Source organism: Acanthochromis polyacanthus, chromosome 8 (genome assembly GCF_021347895.1).
Source record: "Acanthochromis polyacanthus isolate Apoly-LR-REF ecotype Palm Island chromosome 8, KAUST_Apoly_ChrSc, whole genome shotgun sequence".
Classification (NCBI taxonomy): domain Eukaryota; kingdom Metazoa; phylum Chordata; class Actinopteri; family Pomacentridae; genus Acanthochromis; species Acanthochromis polyacanthus.
The window spans coordinates 15,384,217-15,403,622 of NC_067120.1; the positions used below are offsets into that span (position 1 = coordinate 15,384,217).

General features: G+C 41.6%; 2 protein-coding genes across 5 annotated transcripts; one reads left to right on the forward strand and one right to left on the reverse strand.

The window, feature by feature from the left end:
* Window positions 1-401: 401 nt before the first annotated feature.
* Window positions 402-12,174, reverse strand: LOC110959677 (uncharacterized protein C3orf20). Of its 4 annotated transcripts, XM_051951868.1 has the most exons (19): window positions 12,066-12,174; window positions 11,521-11,912; window positions 11,357-11,439; window positions 10,796-11,286; window positions 9,111-9,170; window positions 8,924-9,023; window positions 8,056-8,262; window positions 7,809-7,958; window positions 7,293-7,413; window positions 5,767-5,892; window positions 5,566-5,682; window positions 5,149-5,320; window positions 4,605-4,824; window positions 3,734-3,814; window positions 3,253-3,613; window positions 2,762-2,878; window positions 1,398-1,540; window positions 1,040-1,156; window positions 402-852 (listed from the first exon to the last, which is right to left on the reverse strand). In XM_051951868.1, the coding sequence occupies exons 2-19, from the start codon at window positions 11,563-11,565 to the stop codon at window positions 747-749; spliced, it is 2,817 nt and encodes a 938-aa protein (XP_051807828.1). In that variant the 5' UTR covers window positions 11,566-11,912; window positions 12,066-12,174; the 3' UTR covers window positions 402-746. The 4 variants fall into 4 exon arrangements, with proteins under 4 accessions (XP_051807828.1, XP_051807829.1, XP_022062327.2 ...); XM_051951869.1 differs by lacking the exon at window positions 12,066-12,174 and having other exon boundaries at window positions 9,111-9,167; window positions 11,521-12,045; XM_022206635.2 differs by lacking the exon at window positions 12,066-12,174 and having other exon boundaries at window positions 11,521-12,045.
* LOC110959678 (methionine aminopeptidase 2-like) lies at window positions 12,084-18,715 on the forward strand. Its single transcript, XM_022206636.2, has 11 exons — window positions 12,084-12,414; window positions 13,180-13,293; window positions 13,510-13,572; window positions 14,197-14,299; window positions 14,597-14,758; window positions 14,942-15,123; window positions 15,347-15,441; window positions 16,343-16,439; window positions 16,532-16,635; window positions 17,670-17,785; window positions 17,980-18,715. Exons 1-11 carry the CDS (start codon window positions 12,084-12,086, stop codon window positions 18,230-18,232), a joined length of 1,620 nt encoding a protein of 539 aa, XP_022062328.2. The 3' UTR covers window positions 18,233-18,715.
* The last annotated feature ends 691 nt before the right edge of the window (window positions 18,716-19,406 follow it).

Consider the following 19,406-nt stretch of genomic DNA (forward strand, 5'->3'; position numbering starts at 1 on the left):
AGAAAATCCTAAATAATCTCTGACTCCGTGTAAATCTGCTCCATGTCTTCAGTAAGACTTTATGTTGACTGCATAGGAAGTTTCCAGCCTGCCACATTTAAACATATCTTTCCACACACATCATCATTTCTATTATTGTCATCAACACCGGTATGACTAATAAGTCAAAAGATATGACTGGAATCTAGAAGTTATTTTGTAAGTCATGGCTGAGATAAGAGGAAGTAAAGCTTAAAAAAATGCATCATTTCTCAGCAGTTCTTTCGTCATGATGTGGAGTTGTCAGCAGATTAAGGGGTCATTCTTACAGGAAATGATTTCATTTATTGGCAGAAAGAAAAGGAGATGAATGGTGGCTTGTCGAGATTCAGGTATTAGATTAAAAAACAGAGAATAAAACATTGGATAGTTTGCCTTCTTTATTCAATCTTCCCATGCAAATGAAAAATATATAACACATACAAATGGATATCTACAAAAGTTGAAAAATGCATTTTTCAGACAACACTGAAGCATCAGAAGTCACTGATTACCTCTTTACCCTGAACCCACTGAGACTTGTCATTATGCTCCTAACTTGGAAGAATGTTGTACATCTCAGTTATATATTACACTGTTCAGTGCTTCCAACTTGCAGTTCAAGCAGGTCAGACGTTTACAGTCTGCACATTAACCTGAGCTCACAGCTGATGCGCTGGGGAGCTTTTGAATGCTTACACTCATGTAATAGTTTAACTGATGCATGATCAGTGTGAGATAACAGGAGCAGGAGGAAATGCAGGAGCATTTTTGGGCTGGATACAAAAATCTCTCAGTCGGTGGAGCGACGCCTCAGGAATGGGATTGTTTCTCCTGTTCAGGAACAAAATGAATGTCACACATATTCAAAATTAATGTTAGAGAGTGAAAATCAAATGTGGTAGAGGCTTATGAGAACACAGCATCTAACCTATAGAGAACAGATGTCTTTAATTCCATTACTTAATCAGAGAAATGCATTAAAAGGCATTTAAATTCAAATATTGACTACGTGATATACCTTGTATTAGTCATTTCCCTTTCCTCTGAGGCAATCAGTATGAAGTCATCTCCTCCTGATAGTGTTTTTCCTGATGAGTTGTGTGCATCGGTGGCTGCAGGATTGTTCACTGTGTCGCTGCACGTAAGTGACAGAAAAATGTGAACATAATTTTAAAAACTGCATTAAATCTACTTCTTTATGTCTAAATTGTATTTAAGTAAAATATTTAGTTGGGTTTTTTTTGTATATTTGTGATTACAGATTCACCAACAGTGTGTTTTCTTTCCAGTTCCCGATCGCCAGTAAATAATAACAATGAATTACAGTAATGTTTTAGTTAAAGTGTCTCAGATCAGAGCTGATGGTGCAGCATTACCTGAACTTGTAGTCTGAAGGGAGACTCAGACCTAATCTGTAGTCTCCCCTGGTTCTGGAGATTTGCTTTTGAAGGTCCCTGGCTGAGCAACTGTGACTGTTGAATATGTAGCCCACAAACAGCAGCTTCCCCCTGTTGTACATCTATCACATCAACAAGCAAAATTCACATTACATGTGTGGCAAGGAAAGAAAACACTATCGCAGTTACACAGTGCAGTTATTTTCCCTGTCTGACGCAAAAAGGTTTAATCCACGTGTTTTTATTTGGATTCCAGAGAAGTGGTTCACATCAAAATGCTGAGTCTATTTTTTCACAGCATAAGTCATATTAGTCACGAGGTTATTTTTGAGTTTAGATTTCACAACAGAGAGGCCTCAGAGTGTGTATACAGCTTCCTGCTGATCATTATGACTGCTCTTTCTGATTAAACACCTCTTGGCCTAAAACACTAACCCTCCTGTTGTCCTCATTGACAGGCACCAAAAAATATTGTTCCCTTGTCTAAAAAAATTCCAAAAATTCAGCAAAAAAATTCCCAAAATTTATTTAAAAAAATATTGTGAAATTTTCGGAAGAAAAATCCAAAAATTCTATTTTTTTTTTAAATTCCCAAATTTGGCAAGAATTTTTTTTTAAATTAAAAAAATAAAATTTGTAAGTATTTTCAAAAAATGAAAAAAAAATCCTCCAAAAAACCCTAAAAATATCTAAAGTGCTTACAGATATATCAGTAAAAGTTCTAATATTTTCTTTAAGAACATTCAGATAAAAATCAACCAAAATCCAGCGAATTTCGCTGGATTTTGGTTGATTTTTTTCTGAATGTTCTTAAAGAAACTTCTTTTTAACATTTCTTTTTTTTCCACCAAAAAGTTTTCAAAAATTTCCCAAAAATGTTGAAAATGTGGAAGCTTTCACTGTGAAAATATATATATATATATATATTTTTTTTTTTTCCCACATTTTCAAATTTTAAAACAGGTCAATCTGACCAGCAGGACGACACGAGGGTTAAAGCACAAATTCTAATCCATGTCACCGTGGTCCCAGTCATTTCCGTTTGATTTATGGACCCACAGATGGATTTTGATCTCACAGCAAAAATCAGCGGAGCAGCTGTCGTGACTTTGGGCTAAAAATTAGAGCTCTCTTTTGTAATTAGAAAGCGTCATCCCTCATTACTTACAATATTTTACAATACATGTCTGCTTGCTACAGTTCTCCTCCCCCCTCATCCCTCATCTACTATCACTTCCTCTGCCTCAGACGAGCAGCGCTGCCGCCACCCAGTGGATGCAGTGAAGACAGGCATTGTGCAGAGCTTGCAGCCTTTGGCCAAGTCTGCAGTGAGGTTTACTGACCAGGACCATCCCAGGAGCAGCATTGTGTCGCTGCTGCAGCAGGTTGCTCTCGAATCCACAGCTGGACTTCCCCGTCGACATCTCATACCTCACCAGGCGAAATGAGTCCATCTGGCACTGTACGGACAAAAATACAACCTGTTTCTCAGTGTTTTGTCACATAAACAATAGCCCTGCTGACTGCTGGTTGCCAGTTTTGCTAATCCTTCTTTTCCAGCCTGTGCAGCACTGCTTTGTCCTTGAAAAATGTGCTTCAGTGTCAATAAAAGACATGAATATTTAAGTGGTCACTGAACTGGACTGTTGTTTTAATTACAGTGATGCCACACAGGGGTGATACATACACGGCGTATCAGTGACTTGGCGGGGTATGAATATGTGTGATTATGGATACATAACATTCACCGAGCTAACACAATGATGGAAAACTGTTGTTAACATTGCTGTGTGGTGTTTTTGTGATTTCACCCAGACAAAGGCAGCATCCACACCTGAGCACACGGCATGGTTCTGTGCTTGTTGGTGCTCCTGTAGAGCTCCTCCAGTTTGTCCTGGGTCTGCGCCGTGTGCGTGTTGACGGGTTGGTGGGGCACAGTCACACACACCACCAGGATCTGTTGACTGTGCGGAGGCTGGCCCATGATGAAGGCATCATACTCCAGGTCTGTCACCACTGGCATCAGTGTAGCGCTGCAGCAGCACCTCCTCCTCCGCTGCTCCTCCCCCTGCAGGGCAGCTCTCAGCAGAGCCGGGCACACTGTGAGGGGGATGGAGGGGGCAAACGGCGCCTCAGCTGGACGGTGAGCCGCGGTGGACGTCTGCAAGTCGGGAGCGGTTGGGAGAAATACCGACCTGCGTGATTGAGAAGCTGTTAGTGTAAATAAGCCTCATAAAAGCTGCAGTAAAAGTCACTTTCTACACAGTCGCACTTGAATGAGTCCAGATGTTGTAAATGATACAAGAGGGTCTTACTCTAGCTTGATGGTGCCATGAATCTGCAGGGGTCCTATTACGGTGACATGGGGCGCCGACTTCGCTTGCTTTTTTGGGCTCCTGGCAACAAACAGGTTAGATGTGTGAACTGCTCCTTTAGTGTGCCTGACATAATGCAGCATGCTGTACATATGGTACTGGTGTAGCGGGGCAGAAGCACTTGAAGCTGATCAATGAACAGTGTGTTTGTGTCACTATTGCAAAATCAATCAGTGGTTTCTGTTTAAGGATGGATAGACTGGCAGGCAGGTAGGATGGTTATTCACGTTTACTGCAGTATATTGAAAGACAAGGTTACTGATTCTTCACGCGGGGATGTGTAACATGAACTTTGTGCATCAAGTGAGTAGTTCACTGATTTCGATTTGCAGTTTTATGAAGTTGGGGACACAGCAAGTAACATTTAATTATAGAATCTGTGCAGTTGCTGCGTATGGGTCAGGCTTTAAAACACTCGATCCAACACTTCCCAAAATGAAAATCTTCCTGCCTGGTAAACACTAAAGCAAGACTGAAACATTAAAGGGAAATATCCAGTTGCGATTTTTCAAGTATTTTCTGTAGATGAAACAGTACTAAACAATATACTTTTTTGTAAAGCAGAATCATTCATTTCTCTTGTTTATAAATTGGCATTTTTTGTGTCTTTATGGACAGAAATAGTGGATATATATATGTATAAACCTTAGATTTGTTTAAGTTTCCCGATGGAAGCATCAGAAAGTTAAAAATCTGATTATTCTTTCTGTTTTTATAGTTTCAAATGGTGTAACTTTTCAAATACAACGCCCCTTCGTTAGCTACTCACAAGTCAAACATTCTGATCTTACCGTAAATATGATTTGTGTACCTTGGCAGCTTGTTGGGGAAGTCTGGAGGTCTTTCTGCAGGCGCTGACAGGTGTCTGTGAAGCTCCCGACACTCATCCCTGCCCTCCTCTGGCTGCGCTGGCTTAGCATCTGCCCGTTGAGGTGGGTTCAGGGAGGGCAGAGCGGCTGACTGTATTTCTCTTCTCAGCTTGGTCCTCAGTGGGGCATCTGGCATCCGCTCCGTGTCAAGACACTTGATACCTGAAGGAGAGGAAGAGGTCACTCAGAAATGCACACAGACACCAAGTGACACGAGTGACCGTGAACAAGATCCTGATGGAACTATTCAATAATGTCGAGTTTGCAAGATGAGGCGATACTGTAACTTTTTGCTTCATTGAACGACTCTCAAAAACCTTACCAGGTCAGATTGGCTCAAAGTTACTTTTATTTGCACCACATGCTTTATCATAACATGTACGCCCAACTTCTGCATTATAAAACCAGATGGGACGACTGTGCACACGTTACAAATTACAGAAAAGCTAGAGAGGCTATGACGATAAACTCTGAGCTGGTAGGTACCAATGGCCTCACGATAATAGTCCAACCAGTCTTCCACTGCGTTTTGAACCCTTCGCTGGAGCCTCTTCAGCTCCCTGCCAACATGTCCTCCTCTTCTCCACAGTGCTGACAGCTCCTCCAGTCCCTCCACCTCCCTGACCATCTGGAGGACCTCCTGGGAGCCCACAGACACCTGCCATGCATCATTACACGCATGGTAGATTATATTACATAGAATAACATAAGGCATTTAGCAAGCTGTTCTCTACACAGTGACTTATTTAAGGCATCTAGTGCATCTTTACAGGCTCAGGTGGAAGTCAAAGGCATTGAGGCAGCATTTTTTTACACAAATATAAAGGTGACTATCATGATGTTCCGCTGATACTCGGGTATCTTGGCTCAATCATCATCATATGATGATATAAAGTATCTTACAGCTGTTAGCAACAGGCTCTCGTTGCTCTTTGGGGCCGCAGCAGGACATTTTGTCTTCCTCAACAAGAGATCTTGAGCAGCATCGGACATGTACTTCCCTTCCGTCAGCAAACAAGACTGTAAATGCAGAGCAGACATTGCAGATGAGAACTGTTCATGAACCGTAAATTTTTGTCATTTTCTAAATGATTTGGATCTCACCATTTCCTTTGATTGGTTAACATTAGACAGCGAAGAAAGTGGAAGCTGAACACTTTCATTGTCACATCTGAAGCTGAGCATAGCAGACGAACCGCTGAACAGCCTCACAGAGATCATATCTGACAACTGTAGGAGACAAAAACCACACATTAACTGATTTTAAAATAAAATATTATGACAAACAGTAAGTTGTAGTGAACAAACCGGCTAAAGCAAACCAGCCCAGCAGCCATGATGAAATCTCTTTGTCCTGTCAGAGACGATTAGTGTTAGTTCTTCAGCAGGCCATGCATCATACCCAACATGCCCTGCTCTGTTTCCCCTAAATGTGACAACTCCCACATGCACATGCAGTCCAGCCTGCAGCTATTTGGACAGTTAACACACTGTCTTGTTCTTCAGACTCTGCACTTCAGCACATTCAACTTGACATTTAATAATAAAGCTACATTAAAGTGCCAAGTGTCTGCTTTAGTTTGAGTAGGTTTACTTCAATATTGAAAGAAATGTGTGTGAGATATAAACCTTTGAACACATAGGGGCCAAATTGCAGGGGTAAAAAAGTGGAAACATGGATACTAAGCGTTTCTTATCTTGGGCTGCATTGGGTTAGTTCTTAAAAAGAAAAAGAAAGCATAAAAGAAGAAAGTGGCAAACCAGCTGGTAAGCTTACAAGACTTTCCCATTTGCACAGTAAAGAAAAATACTCTCATGACTGCACAGGAAGTCAGGAAACTTTATCATGTTTCCCTGTCAATAATCAAGAAAAGACTTCAGAATATCAGTGGACCTCTAGTAAGCCTCAAAAACAGAAAGGCCTGGTACTACAAGGACTTCTGGACCGATGAAACAAAAAACACCTCAATCATAGTGATGGAAAGTGGGCAGTATGGAGAAATAAAAAGAGAATAGCTCATGACCCGAAGAACCAACTCATCTGTCAAACATGGCTCTGGTTCTGTTATGGTCTGGGGATGTGTGGCTGCCACTGCATCAAACATACTAGGATTTATTGATGAAGCAACAGGATGAATCCAGAAGCATTCAGTGTCTTCAGCCAAATTCCTCAAAACTCATTGGATGACATTTAATTACACAACAGTACTATGATAAACTACAAAAGAGCTTTTTAATTCACCTGGTTTCAATCCCACTGAGCTGTTTCCCACTTGTTGAAAACCAGACTAGTCAGAGAGAATAAAAAGTGTTGCAGTGAAGACCTGGGAGAGCATCACTAAGGATGATACAAAGTCCTGATGTCTTTGTGTCCAGGATTCAGGATTTTCCCCAAAATATTAAACAGGATTTTACTGAACTTCATACAAATCATCCAATTACTTTTGTGCTATCAGAGCCAGATCTCCCATGCAGGTCACACTTGACTCTTTAATATAGTAATCCTGTAAATTATGAAGGTTGTTTGTGCCACAAAGAAAACATACATTGTTTTACCATTTTAAACACTATTAGAAACGGCAGCAATACTCTCAAAAATTTTTATTCTAACTCTGGGCCAACAAAATCACCTGTATGATAATCTTTTCCTTCGGTGTGCAATTTGTCTGCCAACTCCACTCCTTTGTTATGTTTCCACAACTATCATACATGAGTCCACCTTCCTGGTCCCACGCTGCTGTAATGTCAGAGCTGAAGGGACAGAAATGTAGAATTCATTTTCACTTCATAAAGTCATCACACATACATTATATATTATTATAGCATTTATTTAAGAAGATACAATATTAAAAGGAACATTTTGACATTTTGATGACTTTCTTTTCTTTGTGGAAGTGAGATAACAAGATTGTAATCAAGCCCATGTCTGTGCGTAAGAGAGGTATTTAGATATTTAGTGCAGCATTTGTCTAAATCAATGTGAGGGGCAGAAATATCATGACTTTTAAAACCTAATGTGGGTCAAGCTCCAAAAAGAACAGACAGCGTACTACTGTCCTGAAGAGTAAACTCAATGTCGTGTTTAAAATCGGCAGAGTGCATCTCTAATTCATATCGACATCCCCACATATCAGCACTGAACTCACCTCAGAGGATGTGTAGCAGTCCCATGTCCAAACGCTGTGATAGTCGCCAGGATGACGGGAAACTCGTCGTCAGTGAACACGTTGGTGTAGAAGCCTCCACAGGGACGACCTGAGTGACTCTGGCATACAGCCATGTAGCCTGATGGATAACTGAGAGGTCAAAGGTTAAAGATCAGCTGCAGTGACACATGCCCATATATCTTTGATCTCTAAACATTTATGAATAAACAGAATAAGGGTAGGATACTATATGAACGAGGAGCCGTCATTGATCCTGTAGTGCAGTTTGTGCTGGACTGGATCCTCCTGCTTCACTTTTGGTATCTGGGGCATCCCATCAACTAAAGTGGGGGTTTCGGCCTTCTTTCTCCTGTTTTTAAGTTTAGCATTTACATCACCGTAGTGACGGAGTATGAGCGGCATGTTCAGGTCCTGATCAGTTGTTGGCAGCTTTCTGTGTGAGGAAAAAGTCACTTTAAAATTGACACTGTCAAGCTTCCAGATTAGAGTTTTTGAAGAGATACATGGCAAACGTAACACAGACTGTAAGCTTTTAAGAAACACTGGCCAAATGTTGAATACAATTTTAGCTAATGAGGTATTTCTTCGAAAACCACAAATGTTCACCTTGGTGTCACTAGGATTCAGAGTCTGCCAGTCATAATTAACAAGACTTCTACAGCAATCTATCTTTATTTTTTACTCTCAAAACATGAAACTAGATTCACATTTTCTATTATATTTTGGTGCTTGCATTTTAAGTTTTCATTTTCACCAAAAATTATGCAGAAAACGTTTAAAATGGCACATAAAAATTCACCAGAGTGCACAAAATGAAATGTTCGATGCTTCAAATTTCCCTGGGGAGGATTCTTAAACCCCCAGCTTAGTGCATCCCCAGATATTTAAATTAACCCTACAACCTTGTAAATAATGATGCAAAATTTTATAACAATCCACCAAATAGTTGCTGAGAGAGCTCAATTTGAATCCAAGCAGTGTCACATCTGACTGACCCAAGAAGGATCTGATTATCAGGTAAGAGATTTTGAAATATAGCCCCTCGTTTGACATACAGCTGTGTATAAATGCAGAGGCAGAGGTTAATAACGCACCCAGGATTTCTTGTTGCCTGTAGTCGCTCCACCACCCACTGACACAAAGCGATCCGCTGAGGCTCATCGTAGGAGGGCTGCTTTAGCTGAACGACCCAACCTGGACACAAACCATATCCAGCTGAGGCAGCAGAGACACAGCAGTGAGAGCGAGTCGCTAACACAACGCTGCAGCTCCATGTCATACCTGGACCGTTACAGCTGCCAGACGACACGGAGAAAGTACAAGTTGTGGAGTTGTGAGCTGCTGGAGAGAGAGAATACTGAACTTAGTCATTATATCGCTTGAGATACAACATTTGGTGTTTTATTAAAGCTGGAGAGTGGAGAATGCAGGTCACATATACGTCGCTAACACTGATCTTAACAATGCAACTCAATAGCTCTGCCAACCACTAACAGACTGTAGTAATTCTGTGCCCCACTTCCTTGTTTGACCGAGAAAACCAATCCCCTCACTTCCACAAGCTTGAAACCAAATCTACCCTCAAGTTCAGTCTGAAAAGGCCATGAGATATTACCTAGTGGGTTTTCATCTTCGTTGCTATGACGGATATTGCCTTACAGGGGCAATTACACCTGTATTTACATCAGAATGTTCTACTGATGCATGGCTAATTAATAATTTGTGATCTCATCTTTATTAATGTTGTATAGACTAGCAAGCAATATGTCCAAACTAGCGTTGGTTACAGTTATACATGTACACCTGATGACTCTAAAGTGCGAAACTTATGGTCCTTTTTCAATAAGCCACTCAGTTTCAATTATCAAGTTGGTTTAGTCGTTTTCTTGTTAAGCATAAAGTCTGCAGTTGGGAACAAAAAAATATGATTTAAGCTGCAGATGCCGCATTCCTTTTCGAGAAGGTGCGAGGTCAAAAAGTCTGTTGATGAGGGTTTAACAACTTCTTATAAGGAACTTTAAAGACAAAGCAAGGATTCGGATGAAGAGAGTTGAAACTCAACCAACCTGACAAAAGGTGTTCTTATTACTGGCTTAATATTCATACATGTATAGATTATATATTAATGACTCATAGCATTAGTTACAAAATATATAGCTCATTTTTATGTGAAATCTGCAAATTAACCTTTTATCATGTTAAGAAACAAGAGTTTGGAACTTTTATCTATATGAAATTTAAGTTATGCCAAGGTTATTCTTAATGTAAAGAAAAATTTGTGTAAGATCTGCCTCCACCATAATTTACCTACTGAACATTCAATATAGTCCATTATTACTGAATGATAGTAGCCTTACTAATCTTCGTATACGGATATTCATACAGAAACATTTCAACTGCTAACATAAGAGTCAAATGAAGCTTTTATTCATTAATTGGAACAAAAAATACCCAATATTTTCATCAGGAATCCAATAATAAACAATAATAAATAAAGTGATAATGAAGTCATGTCTTTAAATGTGATTTGTCCTCAACCCATTAATTTGAAGTTCATGCTCAACAATCCAGCTGGTGTAAAAACAATCTGTTATCTATGTGTGTTACCCAACACTTGTGTAGCAGGTGAAGTCAGAGCAACATCGAAATTTGAAAATAAAAAATCATTTTGTTCATATTTTCAAAGTTCTTATTTAGATGACTAGTTTTATAATGGCAAAGCTGCAGTCTATCATGATTTATTTACTTACTTGTGTATCTGCATATATTATATCATCTTTTCACACATATTAAAAGAAGTGACAGGCAGATTTTATAGTTGTTGGAAAGGTAGCAGCATATACCATAAATGTGACTATACTTTTGACAAACCGTGAGTGTTTTAGATTTTTAACTTGTCATGTAGTGTTTTTCACTCCCTGGCACACATGGTCTTCCATACAGATGTGCTCTCGGATTCCATTTACCTCTATTGGAGTTCTGTTTGCGCTCTTTGACACGTGGCTTTGATCTAACTTGTGCTTCTCTGACAGTGGAGCCATCGTTCCCCACAACGCCATCGTCCCTCTCTCCAGCCTTCTCCTTGGCGCTGGCGGACACCTGGAGGGGAGTTCGGTCCAGCTTCGGGGAACCTTTGGACTTGCGTCGTTCGTCAGTCAGGTTCGGACTTCTCAAGTGCAACGCCCCTGCAGTCAAATCGTGCCAGGAGTAATTTAGGATATTTACAACCCCCCGAGGAATGCACCCCTCCTCGGACCACTTATGTTGTGAAAGTAGGCGGGCCAATTCATCTAATAAGTGAGTGGCTGCTCGCTGATACGCGTCCAGCGGACCGGGGTCTTTTACGCGCAGTGCAGCAGAGGAGGGATCAGGTTCTCCATCCTCACATGTTTCACCTGACAGGTTCTCTTTGTTGAGCTCTTCGGTTCTACCTTCTTTGTCGTCCTCCTCCTGATTACTTTGAGAAAATGAGAAAGTGTGTTGGACACATGCCTCAGAAACCACACCGTAAACAAGGCAGTAATTACCTGTCCAGCTGCCGTCCTCTTTGTGGCATATTAAAATGTAAAATGTTGCTTCGTGTTCCTCTAATTCGATTTCGTCTTGATGGCTGCAGAGAGGTAATTACACCGTGAATGTGTTGTTGCTTTGTTCAAAAACCCACAGTCAGCAAAACGAACCTCCAACCCACCTGGTCAAAGAAGTAGAAAGGGCCAGTCCTCAGTTTTGAAGACATTTGACTATTTTCTGAGGAAAAGTCCACACAGTTTCGCTTCACTGCACTCAAATAATAATAAAAAAAACGACATGAAGTGCTTCAAAATTCACCTTTCACCTGCTTCTGTCCTAAAGTGTGCTCGGCTTGTTGCTTGGATACGCAGTTCTACGCTCGTTTCCAAATATTCGCGCCATTAATGATCGATTTGGAGCATCGAATTTAAAGGGAAAAAAAGCTGCCTGTGACGGTACAAACAAAACGTTACTCACAATAACAGATAAGGTGTCGACTGGTTTTGGCAGACTGAGGAAGTGGCGGACAGTTGTGGCTGAGGAGCTGCAGTCAGGTGCGCACTGCCAGGTAACCTGAGATGTTCAGAGAAAGTGATGAGTCCAGCAGCAGCGCAGTGCAGCTTTTAAAGGCCACACATCAGGACACGGTGGTCACATCTAAGCGTTTTTCACAACACATCAGGATTGTGTTGCAGTGTGTCCCCAAATGTAATTTTTTTCCCCTACCGAGAAATCTGATGATAAATGGAAGGTTTTTTCCTTTGCTCCTTGGAACAGAGGAGGATCGTCTTCCTCCATTCGGGTCAAGTTGTTGCACACAGATTGTCTAATAGCTCATTATTGGCTCAGCTGCCTCCAGCACACTTTTCTGCTTTGACCACTGGAGGCTCCCAGCAGCTTATGCGTCACTTCATCTCTCAGTCGCTGATCATGGCGGAGCTAGAGCTACAGCATGAAGTGGAGCCTCAACTTCTCAACGGGGACGACTTGAACGAGGAGAGAGAAGACGCAGACGCCTCGGAATCAGTGAAGAAAAAAAGAAGAAAGAAGAAGAGGAGTAAGACCACCGCGTCAGGTAAGAGGCATCACTTTGCGGTAGGAGAATCCTTGAGGAAAATAGCGCAAAATTGCCCCGTTTATTGCCACTCGATAGAGTACACGAGCTGCAAATATGCGGGACAGGAGACTTTCCAACCTGTCAGAGGGTTTTCCTGTCCAGCTGTCCCAACTCTGCTGCCGGAGCTGAGGGCGCTCATCTGGAAACGGGACAATCTCTGGGAAATGAAATGTGGCGTCAAAACTGATTGAAAGCTCTCATTTGGAAATAAGGGTGGAATAAACTGTAATTTTACTCCAGATTAAATATGTTCTATCCTATAAATCCCTCTAAGCTGCATGAAATTATGTAATAGAAGTATCCCCAGTTTCAGTGCAGTAAGAAGACAGCCACTCTTATGCAAAAAGCCATGCTGGTAATTGCAGAATTGCTGCCTCATAATGTAGAAATGTCAAATCTCCAGAAGCTTGAGTTGTTGAACCTGCCCTAAGTCAAGTGTGGTCCACAGCTCTGCCTTTGAAGGGCTAAATGTCATAATGCTGCAAGGTACATGTGCCCTTGAGAATATTGACTCCCAAGGTATGGAAAGAATTTATTCACAGAGCCTGCCAAGTTCAGACCATAGTGGAGGCACTTTCTTGAAACGACTCTGAGCCACAAATAATTTACTCACTCTGCGTGTGTGTGTGTGTGTGTGTGTCTGTTTGCGTGTGCCTGTGCACGCCACTCTCACACGTGCATGTCTACCTGCACATGCATGCACGACTGTGTGTGACTTTGCAGCAGGGACAAATGATGCTGAGGGGGACGGAGAAACCGGAGGTGTTGGGGATGTGACAAAACAGTTGGAGCAGCAAACACTGGAGGACAAAGAGAGGGTGGAGGATGGAGAAGAAGGTATCTCCTTATCACAACCGCCACCATCGTCATCATCATCATCTGTAGCAGCGGTGGTGCGGGACTTTAAGTCCCTAAAAGTGTGCTGTGAAATTCAGCTGCTCATATCTGCAATGTTATATTTGATTTTCAGGAGCACCCTGGGAATTGTGCCCAAGCTCCTGTCGATATTTCTCACTTTGCAAACTCTATTGAAACTAATGATGCTTTCAACAGATGGGGATGAGGGAGAGAACTCAGCTGGAAAAAAGAAGAAGAAGAAAAAGAAGAAGAAAGGATGTAAGTTGTTCTTTCCTTAATGCAGCAAAATGCATCTCAACAGTCTGCCAGGGGGCGTTTTGTTGCTGTTTAGATTCATTTTGACTGCAATTCAGATTATAGTGAGCATATTTATCATCATTTTATGCTTTATGTATGCAGATAATATAACACTGAAGTGCACCTAAAGCACCAAAAAACCTCACATTTGAGTCTTGATGTGAATCTACATGTTGATCTGACTGCGTTATAAAGACATCAGATAAATACAAACCGAGCTCACAAGCAGTTGGACTTGATTAATTCATGTCATTAGAGTTACACAATGAGGGACTGACCCAGGAGATGTAGGACAAAATGACGTGTCAAAGAGGACAAACATTTCTGACTGCATATTCAACACAGCAACGTAGTGAAAGCAAGTGATTCTGAATATCTTGTCACGTGTGTCATTAGAACCAGAATGCTTTCATATAACTACATTTTAGTGATATGTTTCTTTTACTCTGTAAGTCAGGAATTGTGCCGTGTTCTCTAGCCAAGTTAAAATATCAATGTCATGACCACAGCAGGGATAACTCGTGTTTTCTTTCCTCTCTCCTGCTGCTTTCCTCTGCTTCTCCTTTTTCTCTATCTGGGCCACAGTGAAGGGACAGACTGACCCTCCCTCAGTCCCTATTTGTGAGCTCTATCCCAGCGGAGACTTTCCAAAGGGAGAGGAGTGTGAATATCCCCCATCAAAAGACGGGTGTGTGACCTCCACACTGTCCCTCACACTCGTACAGCAGTCTTCCACCGTGTGACAGTTTTTATTTAGGTCCCTGCTCTTTGCACGTATTCTGGTTCATGTTTAGCGTGCGGTTTAATTTCCCGTTGAGGAGAAAATAAATGAATTTCCTCAGATTTAGCCTCGGTTAAAAATATCAACACTGCTTTCACCTGTGCCTGCAAGAGTGCGTCACATCCTCATTACAAATATTTGTATAATGAGAAAATAATGAGTGCTGCCTCTCTGCGGTGTGCCCGTCCGCCCACCCACCCCCAGGCGCAGCGCAGCGTGGCGGACCACCAGCGAGGAGAAGCGAACGCTCGACAGGGCCAACGAGGAGATGTGGAGCGATTTCAGGCAGGCGGCCGAGGCCCACCGGCAGGTCCGCTCTTATGTGAACAGCTGGATCAAACCAGGGATGACTATGATTGACATCTGGTGAGAAACACACAGAAATGTTGCCTTGATTGATCTCTTTTCTTTGTCACATCCTACAAGAAAGAACTTTACAATAGTGAGGGAAAGAGAGGAGCTGCGTTGTGGTTTCTGCCTCCTCTGGATGTTTCAACAACAGTCTCATTGTCCTCGTTGTCCCTTTGTGCTGCTCTCTGTTTCTGGCAGTGAGAAGCTGGAGGACTGCTCCAGGAGGCTCATCAAAGAAAATGGGCTGAAGGCAGGCCTGGCCTTCCCCACCGGCTGCTCCATCAACCACTGTGCTGCCCACTACACCCCAAACGCAGGAGACCCGACTGTGCTGCGCTACGACGACGTCTGCAAAATTGACTTTGGAACGCACATCAACGGTGAAAGCTCACTAATAACTTTTTAAGTGCTTTTGGAGTTACGCTGTCCCATTACACATTTGACACGGTAAAATGATGATTGCTTTATAATTCTTAGTGCCTGGAATAAACTGTTCTCCTAAGTTAATTAACTTCCTCTTTTCTCTGGATTAATACACGGCGAGCATTTCTGCAAAAATGATCACCTCGTAGCTGTGAATAACCAAACCGTTTGGTCTTTCAGGTCGAATAATAGACTGTGCCTTCACCGTCACTTTCAATCCAAAGTATGACAGGCTGCTGGAGGCTGTGAGGGATGCGACTAACACTGGCATCAGGGTAACACAGACTTTTCCTCTCATGCACTGATGGTATCATTTTGCATTAGAATACTAAATTGTCAAGAAATGAGAATCATTGCACCAGTATTCAGAGCGCATTTACATTAATATTAATATCTAGATTTATGTTTATTGTGGTCAAACCTTTAAAATAATACCATGAAGATTGACATTTTTTGCTGACCTTGTGTCTGTGTGGCTATTATGGTTGATTCAGAGTAAAAAAAAAAGTCTAAATATGACTTTATAAAGGGCTGTTCAACTCCTACTAACATCAAATACAATTTAAAGGGGCACAATGTATAAAGTGATATGCAAATGTGGTAAGAAAATAATACTTTAGATGTGATATCATAAACTTTTGTTTTCACTTTGGAGCATTAAAGCTTCACTGCAGCAAAAATAAGAACAGATGCACAGTATAAATAATAGATATACAGGGAAACATACTTGGGGAAGAAAAGAAAGGAGCTGTCTAGTACAAGAAAAGTGCACAAATGCAGAAAAGAGAACACAGAAAATGTATATTTTAAATTTTAAAAAAAGCGAGGTTTAATATACAGCATGTATTAACTGCAGCTCTGTATCAAAAAAGCTGCATTGAATAATGACCAGAAAATTGCACTTGATCACGTTTTTTTTTTACACTTACTACCTGATTCATCATTCGGATCTAATTCATTAAAGCTGTCAATAAGAAGAATAATATCTGTTCAATGGTCATTGATTTAGAATTATTCAGGAGCTGCTATTCATTGTTTTTTGTTGCATGCGTGTGTGTACTTTACTGTATCTCAGCGAGCTTTTAAACAAGACACATTACAAAAAGATGCTGCAAATACTTCTTCCTCTGTGTAGTGTTACTTACTGATGTGAGTCCAAACTCTGCTCTGTCCCAGTTTGCCGGAATTGATGTGCGTCTGTGTGATGTCGGAGAGACCATTCAGGAGGTCATGGAGTCTTATGAAGTGGAGATAGATGGGAAAACATATCAAGGTAAAAGGAGGTCATTCTTCACCTTTTCTACACGCACAGACTCAGCAGTTGTTTAATATGTATGAAGCCTCTTTGTGGTGTTCTCTTTACAGTGAAGCCAATCAGGAATCTCAATGGCCACTCTATTGGACCGTACAGGATACACTCAGGGAAGACAGTCCCTATTGTAAAAGGTGGAGAGGCCACAAGGATGGAGGTTTGTACGGGCTAAGCAACTCAGTTTTGAATGTTGTTTCATCTGAGGCTAACGTGAGTAGGTTCTGGAGCACAAAAACAAATCTGCCTGAAACGGAACCTTTCTTGGGTGTTTGACCTCACGTGTAAATAAACCCTTTTTAATTCTTAAGTGTAATTGGAAGAGCACGTAGCTGGTTAGGATTACGATGGGCTGTGAAGAAGCGTTCCAATTCACTGCTTTAACAGCTTCTTAGTCACCCCCGTCAGGACTTTAATTACACCTTTAATGGAATTACCATCCGCATCGAGTAGCAACACGTGTTAAAACTCCAGCTCCTCATTCACCGTAAGAGCACTGAATTGTGGGCATCCAGGGTTTGTTAACAGGCCGACTGCTTCACACGGATTTGCGCTGTCCTGCAGACTGAACTCCAAAGATGCACGCCTGCCTCACTCTGGCACAGCTGCAGCACATGGCTGTATTTGGACAGAACTGAGCATTTTAATTGGCAAGTTGCTGCGTCAAGCTTTTTACCTGATAGTTCCAGAGGGGGGTTGGTGTTGGAAGAGGGGGGTGGGCAGGGATGCTGATGCTGATGTGGCAGCTTTGCGCATTGTATTTTTAGCTGAAGTGTGTGTTGGTGTAACAGGGCCATTACCCTCTTTGTGATCAGAGAGTGCACGGCTGGAGTGGCAGCTGGGCGTGCCACGGGGCTGCTAGCACTTTGACTGATTATCGGTGCAGTGAGAGAGGGCGTCGCAGTGTTATCAGCTAATACCACAGGGACTCCAACAACAACCGCGTGCTGATAGAGACACAAAATGCCAATGAAACCCAGCCAATCAACTCACACGAGGTGCCGGTCCACAAAGGACAGTGGTGTCCTTAATGGACTGTAAATGAATATGTCGGACGACTGACAACTTGAGGTTTTTGTTAGTGCTTTTTGTCCTTTCGGTACACTCAGTCCTGCCCTACTGTGAAAGACTTTCATGGCAGTTCTGCATTTTATGTCATCAAATAAATGTTCGTCTCTTTTTGCTGCCCCTCAGGAAGGTGAAGCTTACGCCATTGAGACATTTGGCAGCACAGGAAGAGGTGCAGTCCACGATGACATGGAGTGCTCACATTACATGAAAAACTTCAATGTGGGACATGTGCCAATAAGGTTGCTGTTTTCATCTCATCCCTGTCGTCAGAATTCTCTCTATATCTTCACATAGTGTCTTCCAATCATCATTAAAGCAAAAGAGAACAGAGCTTCATGTCTGCATGTTAGTTCACATTTAGATTCAACCTCCAGAGTCAACATGTTTGTGCCTCTTTTCACTCATGTGTTGTCATGTTTTTCCTGTGCCGCAGACTTCCAAGGGCTAAACATCTGCTGAATGTGATCAATGAGAACTTTGGCACTCTGGCATTCTGCCGCCGCTGGCTGGACCGCCTGGGTGAGAGCAAGTACCTAATGGCATTGAAGAATCTGTGTGACCTTGGCATCATAGACCCGTACCCACCTCTCTGCGACATCAAGGGCAGCTACACCGCCCAATATGAGCACACCATCCTACTCAGGCCCACCTGCAAGGAGGTAGTGAGCCGGGGAGATGACTACTAAAGCATGCACCAAAATGCAAGGCGAACCAGGAGGAGCATGCGACAGCTCAGAGACCACAAACCTCTTCAGACTGACAGCAATTATGCAATATTTCCCCGATCTAAAATTTCCACTGCTTCCGCACCTTTAGGCAATTGTTTTAGCAACAGCAAAAGACTCGTGTCATGGTGGTAGCCTAGTAGCATTTTCGTTTCTCCAAAGGATCAAGCCAATAGACAAAGGGCATATCTTTAAGAAATATAGCGTTGTAATTTTAGGTATACTTTGATGTGCTGCTTTTAGGAAATATGCAAAAGAGATTTATGCAAAAGAATTGAGCAAAAAAAAAAAAAAAGGTTTGGGTGATGACCTTGCCCAAACATGCTTTGCTTTATTGCCTTGTGAGGAAAAAAATACCTGCTTTGAAATATTTATATTTCTATATTTCTTTGCTTTATTTTAATTTGAGTCGGTTTTATAAGAAATAAATTGTTATAAATCTTGCATTGATTGCTGTGTCCGTATTTATGCAATCTTACAGATCGATATGCTCAAACACATCACTGATAAACACATATTAGCCACCTCGGTAAATACACCTTGTTAAAACAAATGCAGGCTATTACAGCAGTACTGCAATCCATGAAACTATGTGTAATCTATTATAGACTCAACAAAAAAAGAAACGCAACACTTTTGTTTTTGCTTGCATTTCTTTATGAGATGAACTGAAAGATCTAAAACTTTTTCCACATACACAACATCACCATTTCTCTCAAATATTGTTCACAAATCTGTCTAAATCTGTGATAGTGAGCACTTCTGCTTTGCTGAGATAATCCATCCCGCCTCACAGGTGTGCCATATCAAGATGCTGATTAGACACCATGATTAGTGCACAGGTGTGCCTTAGACTGCCCACAATAAAAGGCCACTCTGAAAGGTGCAGTTTTATCCCACAGCACAATGCCACAGATGTGGCAAGATTTGTCGCAAAAAGTGTTGTATTTATATTTTTGTCAAATGTAGTTCAATAGCACCACAGGCTACGTCCAAAACTATAATAAACTTGAATCAATGCGCCACTGAAACAGTTTCAACAAAAATTTCACATTATAACCTTAAGGAAGGTAAAATTTACTGCAGGGCTACATTTTTTTGTAAGACAGACTTCATAAGCAAGAAACTGAGTTTG